This window comes from Nicotiana sylvestris, chromosome 6, assembly GCF_000393655.2.
Source record: "Nicotiana sylvestris chromosome 6, ASM39365v2, whole genome shotgun sequence".
Lineage (NCBI taxonomy): Eukaryota > Viridiplantae > Streptophyta > Magnoliopsida > Solanales > Solanaceae > Nicotiana > Nicotiana sylvestris.
This window is the reverse complement of record NC_091062.1, coordinates 194,430,032-194,444,793: the sequence shown is the minus strand read 5'-3', so window position 1 is coordinate 194,444,793 and position 14,762 is coordinate 194,430,032. Positions and strand designations below refer to the sequence as shown.

Sequence of the window (14,762 nt, the reverse complement as noted above, 5' to 3'; positions counted from 1 at the left end):
AACTTAAAGACTTTGGTGTATTTACATCTTAACTCTATTATAGCACAAGAGGACAAAGCACAATGATATGCGACATCACTTTTTGAGAGATAATGTTGAAAAGGGTTTGATTTGTATGAAGTTCTGGAAGACGGGGGACCAAGTAGAAAACATATTCACCAAGGCGCTGAGCAAGGAACAATCTGAAAGAAATCGTCTGGAGTTGGGATTGATCAAGCTCAATCAAGGACCTGGTCCCTCGATGATTGGCTATGTTAAGAAGGAAGGGTACAATGCTAAAATATATTTTTTGGCGACATCTAACTCAAATCTATACTATTACAGGTATACACACATGGCGGTTTCTGGACAAAATAAGTAAGAGTGACATTGCAATTCTAGAAGTTTTTGCTCAAATTTTCAAAAACCATCAAGGAACTTGGTTCATGTGACTTAGGCTAGTAGTCTCTTCAATACTTATATGCATTTTTAAACTACTGAAGTGTCATGTCATTAATTTATTTTCACCTCTCTACTATTTTTGAAGTCCAAAATGTAAACCTTTTCTGAACTGACTCGTTTCCCAAAAAAAAATTCCTGTTCTTACATCCAACTAAAATCGATTCTTTTCTTCTATATCAAAATCAACCTTGTCTCAAAAAGAATCTTTCTCTCCAAATATGCCTTAAATGAACCCAACTCAGTCACCTTCCAAAATGCTAACTCCATCTGAATCAAAACCCCAAGAAGTCTTTGGTGGATTTTGATGGGAGTTTAACTGAAAGGGAACAAGGTAGATCTAATATTCTAGAGAGCGAGGTTAAAATTGTTGCCAGCGTTGTAGAACTCTTGAAGAATGGAGGAATTGGTAAATGTGCTTGAAAAAGGGGAGCTGAATGAGGGACCCGGTCCCTCAAGTCCTTCTGAGGATGTTAATTCTGATAATGATCTTTTTCTCTTGAGCTCTATGTTTAAATGAACCTCCAATCCAGTAAAGAGGATTGATGTAAAGTAAGTTGATTGATGATGAAGTGGCGACCTACTAATATAGTAAATGTAGAAGAAAGAATAAATGGAAAAATCTTCACTTGTGAGAAAGATTTTAAAAAAAAAGCAAAATGGAGAAAAGAAAGTCGGATGAGAAAGATGCAACAGATGATAAGGGTGAACAAATTGAGAAGAAGAAAAGGGAGACCCGACCATCAGAAAAAGAAAGGGTAGTGTGAGTGAGGAGCCTGGTTCCTTATTGAAGCAAAAGGTTGAGTTATCAGGAAGTAGACTCTAAAGTCTCAAAATATGATGTTGGGTTGAGTGTTTGACTTGGATATTGTTGAAAAATAGAGGAACTTCTTGACAGTGTTGAGTTTTAAAAATAGAATCACCTCTTTGTTCCTACAAGTCACAAAGATTATGAAGAAAAAGTAAACACTTCTATGCGAATTTGTGTGTTACTGATGATAATACTCTGATGTTGTATGTGGATGGGACTGGATTTGTTCTTGATGAGGAGAAGCTTGATTAGATTCATGGTGTTTCGACTGACAGTTCACCTCGCCCAGAGAAGTAGAGAACCAGGCCCCCTGGTTTAGTGGCATAATAGAATGCTCAATTGAAGGGTGAGAATAAAAGATTGAGGAAACAGGTTGAGGACCTGAGAGAGCATATGATCATTGATCAGAGGATTGTGAATGAACAAATGGACAACCTCATCAAGGCCTTAGCCCCTTAATTTTCTTCCTGCCTAGTGATCCATGTCTTTCACCCTTTCCAGATTTCCTCGAATTCCTATCTTTTTTTGACTCCTATGTTTGATGGCATTGGTACTTTAGTTGTTTAAATTATTATATTCTGTATTATTGAAACTACTGTGATTTTATTATAATTACTCTACTATGGGCAATCACTCTATTCTGTTCAATGAAATTCACTTGTTGTTATTGTTATTGTTTCTGCTGTGTTGTCCAAGTGGCATGAGTTAATGTTGTTGAACTTCGTTTTGGTTGTGCCTCTTTTGTTATTCTTTTCAATGATGCCAAAGGAGTAAGTTACATAGGTGTCAACAGGGGGGAATAACAAACTTGAATTAATATGTTGTGTTGTGCATGAAAGATAGGTCTACTTCGTAGGGGGAACATTGTTGTTAACATATTGCTTATCGATCTAATCTGTAGGGGGGAACTTGTAAGGAATCTGGTTCTCAGGGGAAATATCAATTTTGGGTTTGTCATCATCAAAAAGGGGGAAATTGATAAGTTATGTTATTTCGTATTTAGATGATTTTCCAAACACTCTTGAGGAACCAGACTGGCAACAGCTATATTAATTGAAAATTGAAAGGGAGAAAACACGTTCTCAAGGGGAATATGGCTGATTCGTAGGGGAAACAATGTGGGGATTTGGTTCTCATGAGAAATATCAATAATTCTAAGTTTGTCATTATCAAAAAGGAAAAAATTAATAAGTAGCGTAAGATCGTAACTTTATGAGGCTAGTCTGATAGGATTTTTGTCTTAGACTACTACCGATTAATATTGTGTTCTCCCTACTCTTTCGTTTTATAGTGTCGGGTCTATTTATTAATTATTGCTATTGTTTTTATCTATTTTTTTTTTGCTTTTATGATGCTGTTAGTATTCCTTTGGTTTCTGTTGATGGTATTGATATATTGTTTCTTTTCGTCTTATTGAGCCGAAGGTCTTTCGGAAACAACTTCTCTATTCTCTCGGGGTAGGGATAAGCTCTGCGTCACATTAACATCCACAGACATCACAAGTGAGATTTTATTGAATCGTTGTTATTGTTGTTGTTGCTCTACGTTAAGTTAATTTTCTATTGAAAACTTCAAGCAGTAATAAATTTACATAGGAGCTGCAAAGTTTATAGGTAGATTTTGTAAGGAAAAAGGAATGGCTAGAAATTGATGAACCCTACCGGGAACAATCTCAATCTTGGATTATCAATTGTCAAAGAAACATAAAAGAAAGAATATACAGATACAGAAAGGTATGTCCATACGTATAATAAATGCCTTTTAAAGGGAAAAAGGAAAAACCAAAAGAAGAGAAGGGAAAAAGAAAAGAAAGTTAAAGTGCCAAATGCATTCACCATTATGAGCATATGGGATTTGGGACCCAAAGCCAACTATTTTTAATCATAAGATGTGGCTTAGAGTTGCCTGGCCCCATCAGAAATATCCACTTTGTTTCCTATGGATAAATTGCCAACTCCAACAGGTAATACAAAATTGCTCTGATTTTCTAACTGCCCACCAGGCCATATTCAAATGTCCACATCAGATGAAACAGTTTCCTTGATATTAGCGATAAATCCAGTTAATTTGGGATTGGAGTGTAATTAATTGATTGATTGTCAACTAATTCAGCTAATTCATTTCGTGTCTAATTATCAGGTAAAACAATTCTTGTAACTGCAGGTCAAGTAGAGGTATTAGCAGTTGTTATTATTATAAATGCATTTCTGCAATTATTTTTCCATAGGAATGATCTTTGAAAAGCCTTTCTGTTTTCTTAAGATTCTTTAGGTCCTTGTGATGTCTACTATGAAACACATCAAGAAATAACACATTCAGTTTAGATCATGAAAACTATAATATGACTTCAGAAATTTGAAAGAAATGTTCATTGTTAGTTAAACCACCAACAAAAATGTTTACAGGGAGCGGTGCTCTCCAAACAAACTTTGAGATTCAAATATGTTACACCTAGTGCATCTAAATATATCTGTCTTCCCCTTCTATTGTTAGCTGTGTAAATGTATGTACAGTAGAAAACACACAAAGTACAACCAGGCCAGCCACTTGATCTTAATGTTAAAAGTGAAAACTATTAACACAAGTTTCTACAACCTTCTCAACTCTGTCACTGATCTGTGCACTGTAATCGTCCATCAGGCAGGAAACACAGGATAGCTGGTAACAATTTTCGCGAGAGCTGAACGGGAGATTTTTCGAGAGCATCATTTTAGGCTCTCTTCTTGAAGCTGAAGGACATAGATAAGGCTGCAAGATTAGCATGCAATACAGGATATGCTGTGGTTTTATGATTTTGTCACAACTTTTTGGTTGTAACCTGGAAACTCAGCCAACAGAATCATATTAAATTCCAAACGTTGACCATTAAGAACTCTTTGGAGTTTTATAGGACAGCACGTTTAGGTTCTTTCCTGGAGGACGAGGGATCTAGATAAGGCTGCAGGGTTGGCATGCAACACTGGAGATGTATTATCTTTGTGGTCTCTGTCATCAATTTTTGGTTGCAAAGCCTTAAAAAATCCTCCCCTGCTAGCAGAATCATATTTAATCCCAAGAGTTGACCATATAGAACTCTTTGCAGCTTCATCAGGATCATCAATTCGCAATGTTTTTGGGACCAAAATAGACCTTTTTGAACTCTTTTGTTCGACTGGTTCGTTGCCCTCAGGATCATCACCTTCTCTTGAATGCTTCCCTAAAGGTGAATTAGGATCAGAACCTGATGCTTTCTCGTTTTCCGTTCGACATGGTTGACTCAGCCAAGGATTACTCCAACGAGGCACACTGCAGTTCCAATAAGGTGCAGGGTAAAACGGCATAGGGAATCCAAAGGGGTAAATAGCTGACATAGGAACTGCAGCATTCCATGGAAAAGGGAAAGGTACTCCGTGGAAGCAAGGAGCTGGAGACAGGAAGCCGTTTATATTACGCATAACTGCCTCGTGCGGCTTGCTGTTACCTCCTTCCACCATCATATTTGAAGTCTTGATGGAAGATCCCTTAGAGCAGTCATCGCCATTTTCTCCACCTTTGCACGAAGAATTCCTGTGTTCCTGTTTGTAAAAGCCATTTGGGATCACATTCGGTGCCCTTTTCTCTGCTGGATTTAAAGCAGAGGCCATAGATTCACACAGCGGTAACTCAGGACCAAAGGAGAGAACAGTGCCATTCGGTTTGTACATAGGATGATGAAATCCATTTGGAGATTCAATTTGTGCTGCTAGTAATACATCATCAGGGATACTTATATGACGATAATGAGATGCAAGATTCTTGTTCTTGCGACGACCAGCTCCCACAGGGAGATTCCTCATGGTACCACCAGCAGTCCAATACCTCTGGCAACTCCTGCAGAAATGACGAGGCTGGTTGACATTGTTATTATTATAGTAACAGAATTTTGTATCCGTACTATTGCAACGAGGGCATGGGAGAATTTTGTCTGGCTTCTTAAGTGTCTGCTGGGAATCTGTTGCATTATTTGGTTCATTTTCATTCTCGGCAGATTTTACTGTTTGAGGGTCTTCATCAGTAGGAGATTTAGGACTGTAATCTGATTCTGATGAAATCTTAGGATCTTCTGATATTTCCATCATCTGATTTTGATCTTCCTCCTCCAATTTGTCTTTACTGAGCTCTCCTGATATATTATCCTAAAATAAAAAACGTAAAACTGCATGAGCTTCTTGTGAAAATTGCAATTAGATAGCTACAATAAAGAGTTTGAGCTAGAATCGACTGCGACTTAATGGTAAAAAATCATCACAAATAGTGAGCATAGACAAGTTTGTAACCTCTCCTGAAAGATTCTTCCTCAAAATGGTAAAAAGGAAAAAGTACCGAGCAGCTTACTTTTCCCCATTTCATTGATTCAACTTATATGGTAAAGGTGGAACATAATTGAATAAACACATAAATTATGACCCAGGAACATCTAATTAGGTGTTTTGAATTCTCAATTAATCCATTATAAAAGAACACTGAGCAGTGATGGATCTAGAACTTAGTAAGTGTATTCTCCAAACTACTTAATCTGCACATATATAGTTGAAATACCTTAAAAATTGTAAATTTATACCCGAAATTTCCACCCAACCACAAAGGAGTATTAGATGCACTAATATCAAAGTCAATTGTCTTAAAATTTTGGATCCACCTTAGCTTTAGTTTTCCATTTTCCAATTCAACATCCAAGAGGACTTACTTTTAAAATTCATAACCAAATTAAGGAAAATCTCAAATTAGGAAGTACGTATTTCTTTCTATTGAAATCCATTAATTTTTCAACCAAAATTAAACAGTTGAAATTTTGAAACTGTACCTTGTCAGCTGTTTGATTTTCGTAGTCAATTGACTCACTTCCTTCATCATTCTCTGAACTGCTTGTTCTATTGTCCTCTAAATATTGATCAACATCAAACCCAGTGCTAATCCGATTATCAATCCTAGACCTACCGGCGCCGGTAGATTCGCCGGACACGACCATCGGAAGTATCTTACCGAACAGCTTGATTTCTGATTCACACGTCATATTTTCCAGAGAAAAAGAAAAGGAGAATTCAGAAAATTGGAAGGGGAACGTATAGGAAGACTCTTCAACTCTTGTAGCAGTGGTTGTGGAGTCGCCGGCGGCGAGCTGACGTGGATTCAAGATTGATTCTTTTTCTTCTTTTTGATGCGGAGTTTAGAAGCAAAACCAGTTGGCGTTCTATAGACTGTGAATTTGATATCCTTGAATTTAAAGGTGTCGCCACGTCACCACCCACTAATTTTCTCAGCCACAAGTTTTAATGGTGGTCCATAATCCTTCATATAATAATTTAATTTTCATTGCTATTCGGATATTAAGCTTTATTTGACACTCTTCTTCTATTTAATCCATCTAAAAAAAGATTAACACTTAATTATATTTGAATGGCTTTAATATTAGCATTCATTTTTTTCCTCATAATACAAATTTATATAAAGATATGACATGTTAAATACTCCATCCGTTCCAGTTTATGTGAACCTATTTTCTTTTCGGTCTGTTCCAAAAAGAATGACTCATTTCTAAATTTAGTAACAATTTAGCTTAAACTTACGATTCTACCCTTAATAAGAAGCTTTTATAACCACACACATACTCTGGGCCCATTTTTAACTTGTTTAGGACCACAAATTCAAAGAGCAGATTATAGGAGAGAGGAGAGAGAAAGTCCACATGTGTATGTTAAGCAAGGTCTGCTAACGTGCACCACCACCATGGCTCGCCGGAAAAGGAGAGCCCCTCAAGTCTATACCCCAACCACTACTAAAAAATTACTGATCCAAAACCCGATCAGATTCAAAGCCCTACCCCGGAGACAGAAGAGAGGGATACACAAACAGCATCTTCGCATGGAAAACTACAAGAGTTGAAACCTAAAGTTCAGCAAACAGAGGAATCGATCCAAAAATCAGAATCTGACAAATCACTCCAGCTTCAGGGGTACAGCAAAATCTAGCCCCAATACAGCGGGCTAGCTGGTTACTAGGGACCTCAAGTCAGGCTGAGAAAAGGGAAACCCAGCAAGTTAAAAATGGAGAAGAAGTTCATACCCAACCTGGCCGGAAATTGACCTTTGCAACAAAGATGCCACATGCAACGCCAACACTAGCAAAGGTGGTGAAGAATAATCGAACACAAAATCAAGGTATGAAACTCAAATTCTATCCTCCAGTGATGAAAGATGGGATCAAGGTTGTGCAATTGAATAAACAGGAGATTGATAAACAGAAGCAGAAATGACAATGTGCGCTTATTGGGTATGTGTTTGGAGGAACCCCAAAATTCAAGGAAATGCTTCAGTTTGTATATGGGGTTTGGCATTTTATGAACACACCTAGGGTCTTTCTACATGATGATGGGTACTATATTTTTCAATTTGAATCTGAAGAGGACAAAGCCTGCATAATACAAAATGGGCCTTACACATTTAGGAATAGGCCAATGATTCTGAAACAATGGAGTCCAGAATTTCAGTTGCACAAGGAAGCAATGCGTATATTACCAATATGGGTGTGTTTCCCTGGATTGCCACTCCTATATTAGTCTGAGGAAAACCTAGGGAGAATTGCTAGTTTCCTAGGCAAACCTATGTGCACTGATGTTCTAACAGCTAAAGGTAAAAGAATATCTTATGCAAGAGTTCTAATTGAGATGGAAATCACCCAAATATTACCTGAATCTGTTAATGTTGAAGTACCAGATGGTGGTATTTGGAGCCAAAAAATTGAGTATGAATGGAAGCCTACTCTATGTCAAGAGTGTATGCAGGTTGGACATCAAAAGGAGAACTGTCCAAAATAGAAGCAGGGACTGCAAGGCTTTATCAGGAATCCCAGTCAAGATAAACACACTAGGCAAGTATGGTAGCCTAAACCAAAAGCTAAGATAGAAGAAACAACAGCTCCTACAACAGTGATACACCAGGAGGAAACTCAAACTGCCCCTTCCCAAGTTCATACTTCTACATACACCAGGAGGAAACTCACACTGCCCCTTCCCAAGTTCAATTTAGAGGGAAGCAAGTGGTAGTGTTTCAAGGAAGTAAGGAGATCCCACAGACAGATGAAGAGTCAGATAATGAATTGGATCTTAATCAATTCAGTAAGCTATGTTTAAAGATTGGAGAACCTGCAAGTAGAAGAATTAAGGGGAGCAGAAAAGGTAATACTGGAAAGTTGCAGAGGGATGGTCCTATTGCCAAACCTCCCCCATGATTTTCTGCTCATGGAATATTATGGGGCTAAACAAGTCCTTTAAGCAAAAAGAATTCAAAAACTTTTTGCTCAAAAATAAAATTGACTTAATAGGATGTCTAGAAACAAAAGATAGACAAAAAAAATACCAAAAATATTACTAGAAAATTTCATACAAATTGGAGATTTCATTATGATTATACTCAAGTCCCAAATGGTAGAATATGGCTATGCTGGAGACAAAGCTGTGTAAATGTTACTATTTTGGAAAGTACCCTACATGTGGTACACTACTCTGTCGGAGATAAGAACTCTCAGTTCCAATGCAAGATGTCTTTTGTATATGGTTACAATACTGCAGGGGGCAGAAGGGTACTATGGGAGACACTAAGGCACATTAGCACTTATACTATTGAGCCTTGGATTATTCTTGGTGATTTCAATGCTATTCTCTCCACAGAAGATAGAATTAATAGGTTGCCAGTACATGTAAATGAAACAATTGAATTTCAATCTTGTGTCACTGATATTGGACTGGGCCAAGTTAATAGAAAAGGTTGGCAATACTCATGGTGTCATAAGAGAGATGGAGATGATAGAATTTATAGCCATATTGACTGGGTGATGGGTAATGATAAGTGGTTTCAAGAATATGGAAATCTGGAGGCTGTTTACTATAATCTAGAATGCTCAGATCATACTTCCATTGTTATCAGAACACTGATCCCTCGACAAAAGTTGAAAAGACCTTTCAGACTCCTCAATGTACTAATCACGCAGGACTCATTTAAGAAAGCTGTAAAACAATGTTGGGAGCAAAACATCATTGGATATCATATATATAGACTATGGATGAAGCTTAAGGCATTGAAAAGTGAAGCAAGGGTGATGAACAAAGAGATATCTACCACAGAGATTAGAGTTGAAAAATTACAACAGAGGGTGCAGGAAGTGTAGAACCAAATAGCCAATGACATGTTCAATAATCAGTTAATAACTGAGGAGAAAGAACTACTTACTCAGTTGGAAAAGTGGATGGGAATTCAAGAGCAAATACTAAGGCAGAAGTCCAGAGCTACATGGATATCATATGGAAATGCCAACACCAAGTATTTTCATGCACAACTGAAAGCAAGACAAGCCAGGAACAGGATATCTTCTATTTGCAATGATCAATGAGTCCTACTCTCAGAGCCAGATTTGGTACAACGACAATTCTTGGAATATTATAAGCAGTTGATGGGAGATGATGAGTCACTAATGCCTTGTATTGATACTACTATTGCTAGAGATGGTCCATGCCTTTCATTGATCCAGCAGCAAGAATTACTAAAACCAGTTACTAGAGAAGATATAATCCAAGTTGTTAAAGACCTTCCAAATGATAAAGCCCCTGGTATAGATGGATTTACAGCTGAATTCTTCAAAGCACATTGGGAGACAGTAGGAGAAGACATGATTAAGGCCATCTTACAATTTTTTGACAATGGTAAACTGTTAAGAGAGGTAAACTGTACCACAATCACCTTGGTTCCTAATGTTTCTTGTCCATCTTATGCTAAAGATTTCAGACCTATAGCTTGTTGTAGTACTGTCTATAAGATTGTTGCAAAGGTGCTAACCAAAAAAATAAAACCCATGGTTGATTACCTGGTGGGTCCATCTCAATTTGCATTCATTGATGGTCGAAATATTCTGGACAATGTGATTGTAGCTCATGAGTTAGTGAAGGGCTATGGGAAAAAAGGAGTATCTCCTAGATGCCTAGTAAAAGTAGATATCAGAAAAACATATGATTCTCTGAATTGGGACTTCCTGAGGCAAGTGCTAATGGAATTTGGATTTCCCCATAAGCTGGTCAATTTGATCATGAATTGTGTTTCTACAGTCAGCTATTCATTGCTTATAAATGGTGGTCTAACTTCTATATTTCATGCTAAGAGAGGGTTGAGACAAGGGGACCCCATGTCCCCATATCTATTTGTTATAGCTATGGAGTACCTAAATAGATCCTTGAAGCAACCAAGGAACAACCCTGATTTTAACTATCACCCGAGATGTGCAAAAAAGGAAATAGTTAATATTTTCTTTGCGGATGATTTACTGATGTGTTGCAGGGCAAACAAGGTTTCTATTCTACTCATGGTGCAAGCATTTGAGCACTTTTCTAGTGTTTCTGGACTGAAGGCCAATCTGGAGAAGAGTTCATTCTATGTTGCAGGAGTGACACAAGAGTTTAAAGCTCAGATAATGCAAGATATGCATTTCACTATTGGGGAGATGACATTCAAATACTTAGGTATTCCATTGTCTTCAAGGAAACTTTCTATTCATCAATGTCTACCCTTGGTTGAAAAGATAATTGCTAGAATTCAATGTTGGACCACTAAGTTCCTATCATACAGTGGAAGAGTGCAGCTCATCAAGAGTGTATTGTTCGAGATGCAGACATATTGGGCCCAAGTATTCCTTCTGCCTAAGAAGATTTTGACTATGGTGACAAATGTATGTAGGAATTTCTTGTGGACTAGGAGTAATGAATACTCAAGAAGAGCCTTAATAACATGGGGTATAGTATGCCTTCCTAAAGCAGCAAGAGGATTAAATATATTGGACTTCTTTACATGGAATAAAATTGCAATCTGCAAGCTACTGTGGGCAGTGGGTAAAAAAAAGGACAAACTGTGGGTTCAATAGATCCATAGTATATACATAAAGGGCAGGGAGCTGAACAACATGTCATCCCCAAGCCAAGCCAGCTGGTTAGTGAGAAAGATATTTGATGCAAGGAAATGATTGACTCAATCTGGGAATGTGATGGACTGCCTTAAATCATTTGAAGATAGAGAGAAGTTCAGCATCAAGAAGGCCTCTCAACACTTTATACCTACATCTCCAAAAGTTTCATGGAAAAGTTTGGCCCTAGTAAAAGGAATTATTCCTAGGCATCAGTTTATTCTATGGCTGACAGTTCATAAAAAGTTATCAACAGTGGACAGACTACAGAAATGGGGAATTAAAATGATGCAAGACTGTGTTTTATGTAACACAAATGCAGTAGAGACATTGGAGCATCTATTCTTTTGTTGTGATTATTCAAAGCATATATGGAGCTCGTTGCTACACTGGTTAGGGGAGAAGAGACCAGTCAGAGGATGGAATGATGAGGTCATGTGGGCATCCAAAAGAACTAATAACTCTCGAGTAAGAGCAGGTATCATTGGTTTCTTATTTGCAGCAAGTATATACCACATATGGGCTGAGAGGACTAGAAGAAGATTCAGAAATCAGAGACGATAAAGCAGGCAGCTGATCAAGGAGATTACAATGCAGCTACATATATATGGTCAGAAAAATGGCAAATGGCAGCAACAATTAGATGGCCTGAACAGTTACCCAGTATAGATGTTAAAGAGTTAATCATGTTACCACTAGTTATTGACAATAGTTATAGAAGTTAGCTAGATAAGGAACAATTAGAACAGTATAGATATTACTGACAGCTGACTCATGAGTCCAATGAGTCCTTTGTACATATTGATATACTTGGTTAAATAAAAAAAAAATTAGTTTAACCAAAAAAAAGGACCACAAATTCCAAAAGTCTTTCATTTTTTCTTAAACTCCGTGCACAGTCAAACATGTTCACATAAATTGGAATGGATGGAGTATCATAATATTCTAACGGTAATTTTGGTATTAGACATAATTTGCTTATGAGTGAAAAATCTTTCTTTCTATTTTTAAATTTTACATTCACTTTAATATTGTCCTATAAAATAAAATAAATAAAGTATAAAGTTATAGATTTGGTAAAATATTATAATCTTATTATTATTGTATTAAAAAGAAATTGGCTCCTCAATTAATAATGATTTAAGTGTTGTAAACTGTTATGTATAGACTTTCGCAACATCATATCAAATTAACATACATTTGGTCGAACCCAATAGTTTTAGTTCAAATACTATATTTATCTTAAAATATACTGTTATTATTAATTTAGGACTCAATAAATTTAAAAAATTATAATCATGAACTCATAAACTATAAATTCTGGCTCCGCTACTAGAAACAAATAATTTATCATAACACGTGTAATATGATAAGTGGTAAAAATAGAGTAATAAAGTATTATGGCTTGTTAAATTGAAATAATTGAATATAAAAGACTTACACTATTAAATCCTTGTAATCTTTTTTTCTTCTTTTGATAGAATATAATCTTTCTTGCCGTACCTTTTCTCTTTCTCTGTAGTTGTACGGAAGTTATGGTGCATCTGGACTCAAAAAGCTGTCGACCCACGTGTGAAATTTTAATTGGCTGAATAAGGATAAATTTGCAGTTAATAGTACAATCTTTCAAGCTGAAAGTTACAGCTACGGAATGTAGCCAGTTGTAAAGTAGCAGGTGGATAAATTATGCCTTCTCGAACTTTTTACTATTTTATTTTCCTTTTTCTTCATTTCTTCTGGAAAAATAAACTGAAAAGGTGTACATGAATTGATTCTTATATATCATATGATATTTCTTGTTCAAAACTATAGCAACTCTTTGAGATCAAGAATATTATATCAATCACTCAGCATCTCTAGGATTGCTAGTGTCACACCTCCTTTTTACACACCCGGAGATAGTACAAGGGAGTTTTTCCAATTGAAGTGACATTATTCGAAATGGGATTAATTTATTCAATTTTGTTCAGAGTCGCCACTTGGGATAGTTTATTTAGTGTCCCAAGTCACCGATTTATTTTAAATCTCAAATAGAGGAAAATTTCGACTTTCTTTTTTGAAGTCTGCGAACCAGAAATTCTGAATAAGGAACTCTGTTAACCCGGAAGAAGGTGTTAGGCATTCCCGGATTCCGTGGTTCTAGCACGGTCGCTTAAACATATTATAATTGGCCTATTATCTGATTTATTACATGTGTTAAACCTATTGTGCATTTTTCCCTTATAACTGCTTTTAATTATTTTAACCCCTTTTAGGTTTTATGGAATTATTTCTTGAACAAGTTACGATTGTCGTACACTTGCCGTTTTGGAACACATCGAAAACCACGCTACATGAAATGCACCCGCGATTCGCAATATTTTTTATTTTATTAATATTCGAAGTTGTTATGATCGGGTTACATGAAATGCACCCCCGAATTTGGGAATTAGGTATCATGACTATGCTACGGGAACCGTACCCATAGTCATGATAGTTAATTAATCGCGCTTAAAGCAAGTTACGATGTATTTATAAATTAATATTCTAGGCTAACTTTGAGATTATTTGTGAAGCAGAATTATGGAAATGGAATTAATGTAGAATTCAAGAAATATTTTAGCTAAACAATTCTAACATAAAACTTATGAATTACTACCAAATTCCAGGCATAATGAGTAAATAAAGCTAGGTTTTTTCAGTAGCGGGAGACAACGCTTCTTATTCCCTATTCACATGAATATTATGTTAGCTCATTCATTCTAAAAGAACACATGTCTCTGCTAGAATTCAACTGAAAAATAGTCCTTCAAATGCATATAACTTGGAAATGACAGAGAAATTAAAAAAAAAAAGCTAACAAAATCTTCTTTGATCAATCACAATGGAAAGAACATTCAATAACTAACGCGAAGTAAAACACATGTTGGGAATTAAACTCAAAGAATCAACGTACTAAAGAGTGGAAGAAATACTACATGAATTTATCTTTAAAAATTAAATAGACTAAAGCAAAATTAATCATCTTAGAAAACAAACAAAGCAGGATTTGAAACTAGAGTAAGAATAAAAATAGACCTTTATTAATGAATTTGAGGTTGAGAGTTTGCAACTCAACAGAACAGAGACAACGACAAAAAATGAGCAGCAAATGAACTCAAACAACAGGAACCATCAACCAGAGAACTTCCACACCGACCTCGACGGACTCGACCCTTTCACGGACCCATAGCACGAACATTGTGAGGACGATTTGCTGGTTTTTTATGGATTTTTGTACTAGTTTTCGAAGCTATTGTGCTGAAGTTTTGGAGCTGGATTTTGGTGTGAACTCCAACTCGTTTCATGGTTGTTTGGTGGCAGAATTTCAGCTGGGTTTGGGCCGATTTTCCAGGTTGTTTTTGAAACTATTTTGAGGAGTATTTTTAGCTCGTTTTGAAGTTATTTTGAGCAGATTTAGTGGCTGTTTTGGGTCAGTTTGGAGCTGGATGTTGGGGCGTTTCTGGGGCTGATTTGGTTGTAGTTTAATGCTGATTTTTGGACAGTTTTTCAACTCATTTTTGGAGCTGTTTTG

General features: G+C 36.5%; 3 protein-coding genes across 3 annotated transcripts; 2 read left to right on the top strand and 1 right to left on the bottom strand.

The window, feature by feature from the left end:
- Nucleotides 1-3,599: 3,599 nt before the first annotated feature.
- On the bottom strand, nt 3,600-6,452 carry LOC104213606 (cyclic dof factor 1-like). The gene is made up of 2 exons (XM_009763136.2): nt 6,072-6,452; nt 3,600-5,403 (listed from the first exon to the last, which is right to left on the bottom strand). The coding sequence occupies exons 1-2, from the start codon at nt 6,279-6,281 to the stop codon at nt 4,150-4,152; spliced, it is 1,464 nt and encodes a 487-aa protein (XP_009761438.1). The 5' UTR covers nt 6,282-6,452; the 3' UTR covers nt 3,600-4,149.
- Nucleotides 6,453-8,803: 2,351 nt separating this feature from the next.
- Nucleotides 8,804-9,430, top strand: LOC138871887 (uncharacterized). Its single transcript, XM_070149803.1, has one exon. It carries the CDS (start codon nt 8,804-8,806, stop codon nt 9,428-9,430), a length of 627 nt encoding a protein of 208 aa, XP_070005904.1.
- A 1,860-nt stretch (nt 9,431-11,290) lies between these two features.
- LOC138871886 (uncharacterized) lies at nt 11,291-11,773 on the top strand. The gene has a single exon (XM_070149802.1). The coding sequence runs from the start codon at nt 11,291-11,293 to the stop codon at nt 11,771-11,773; it is 483 nt and encodes a 160-aa protein (XP_070005903.1).
- Nucleotides 11,774-14,762: the final 2,989 nt, after the last annotated feature.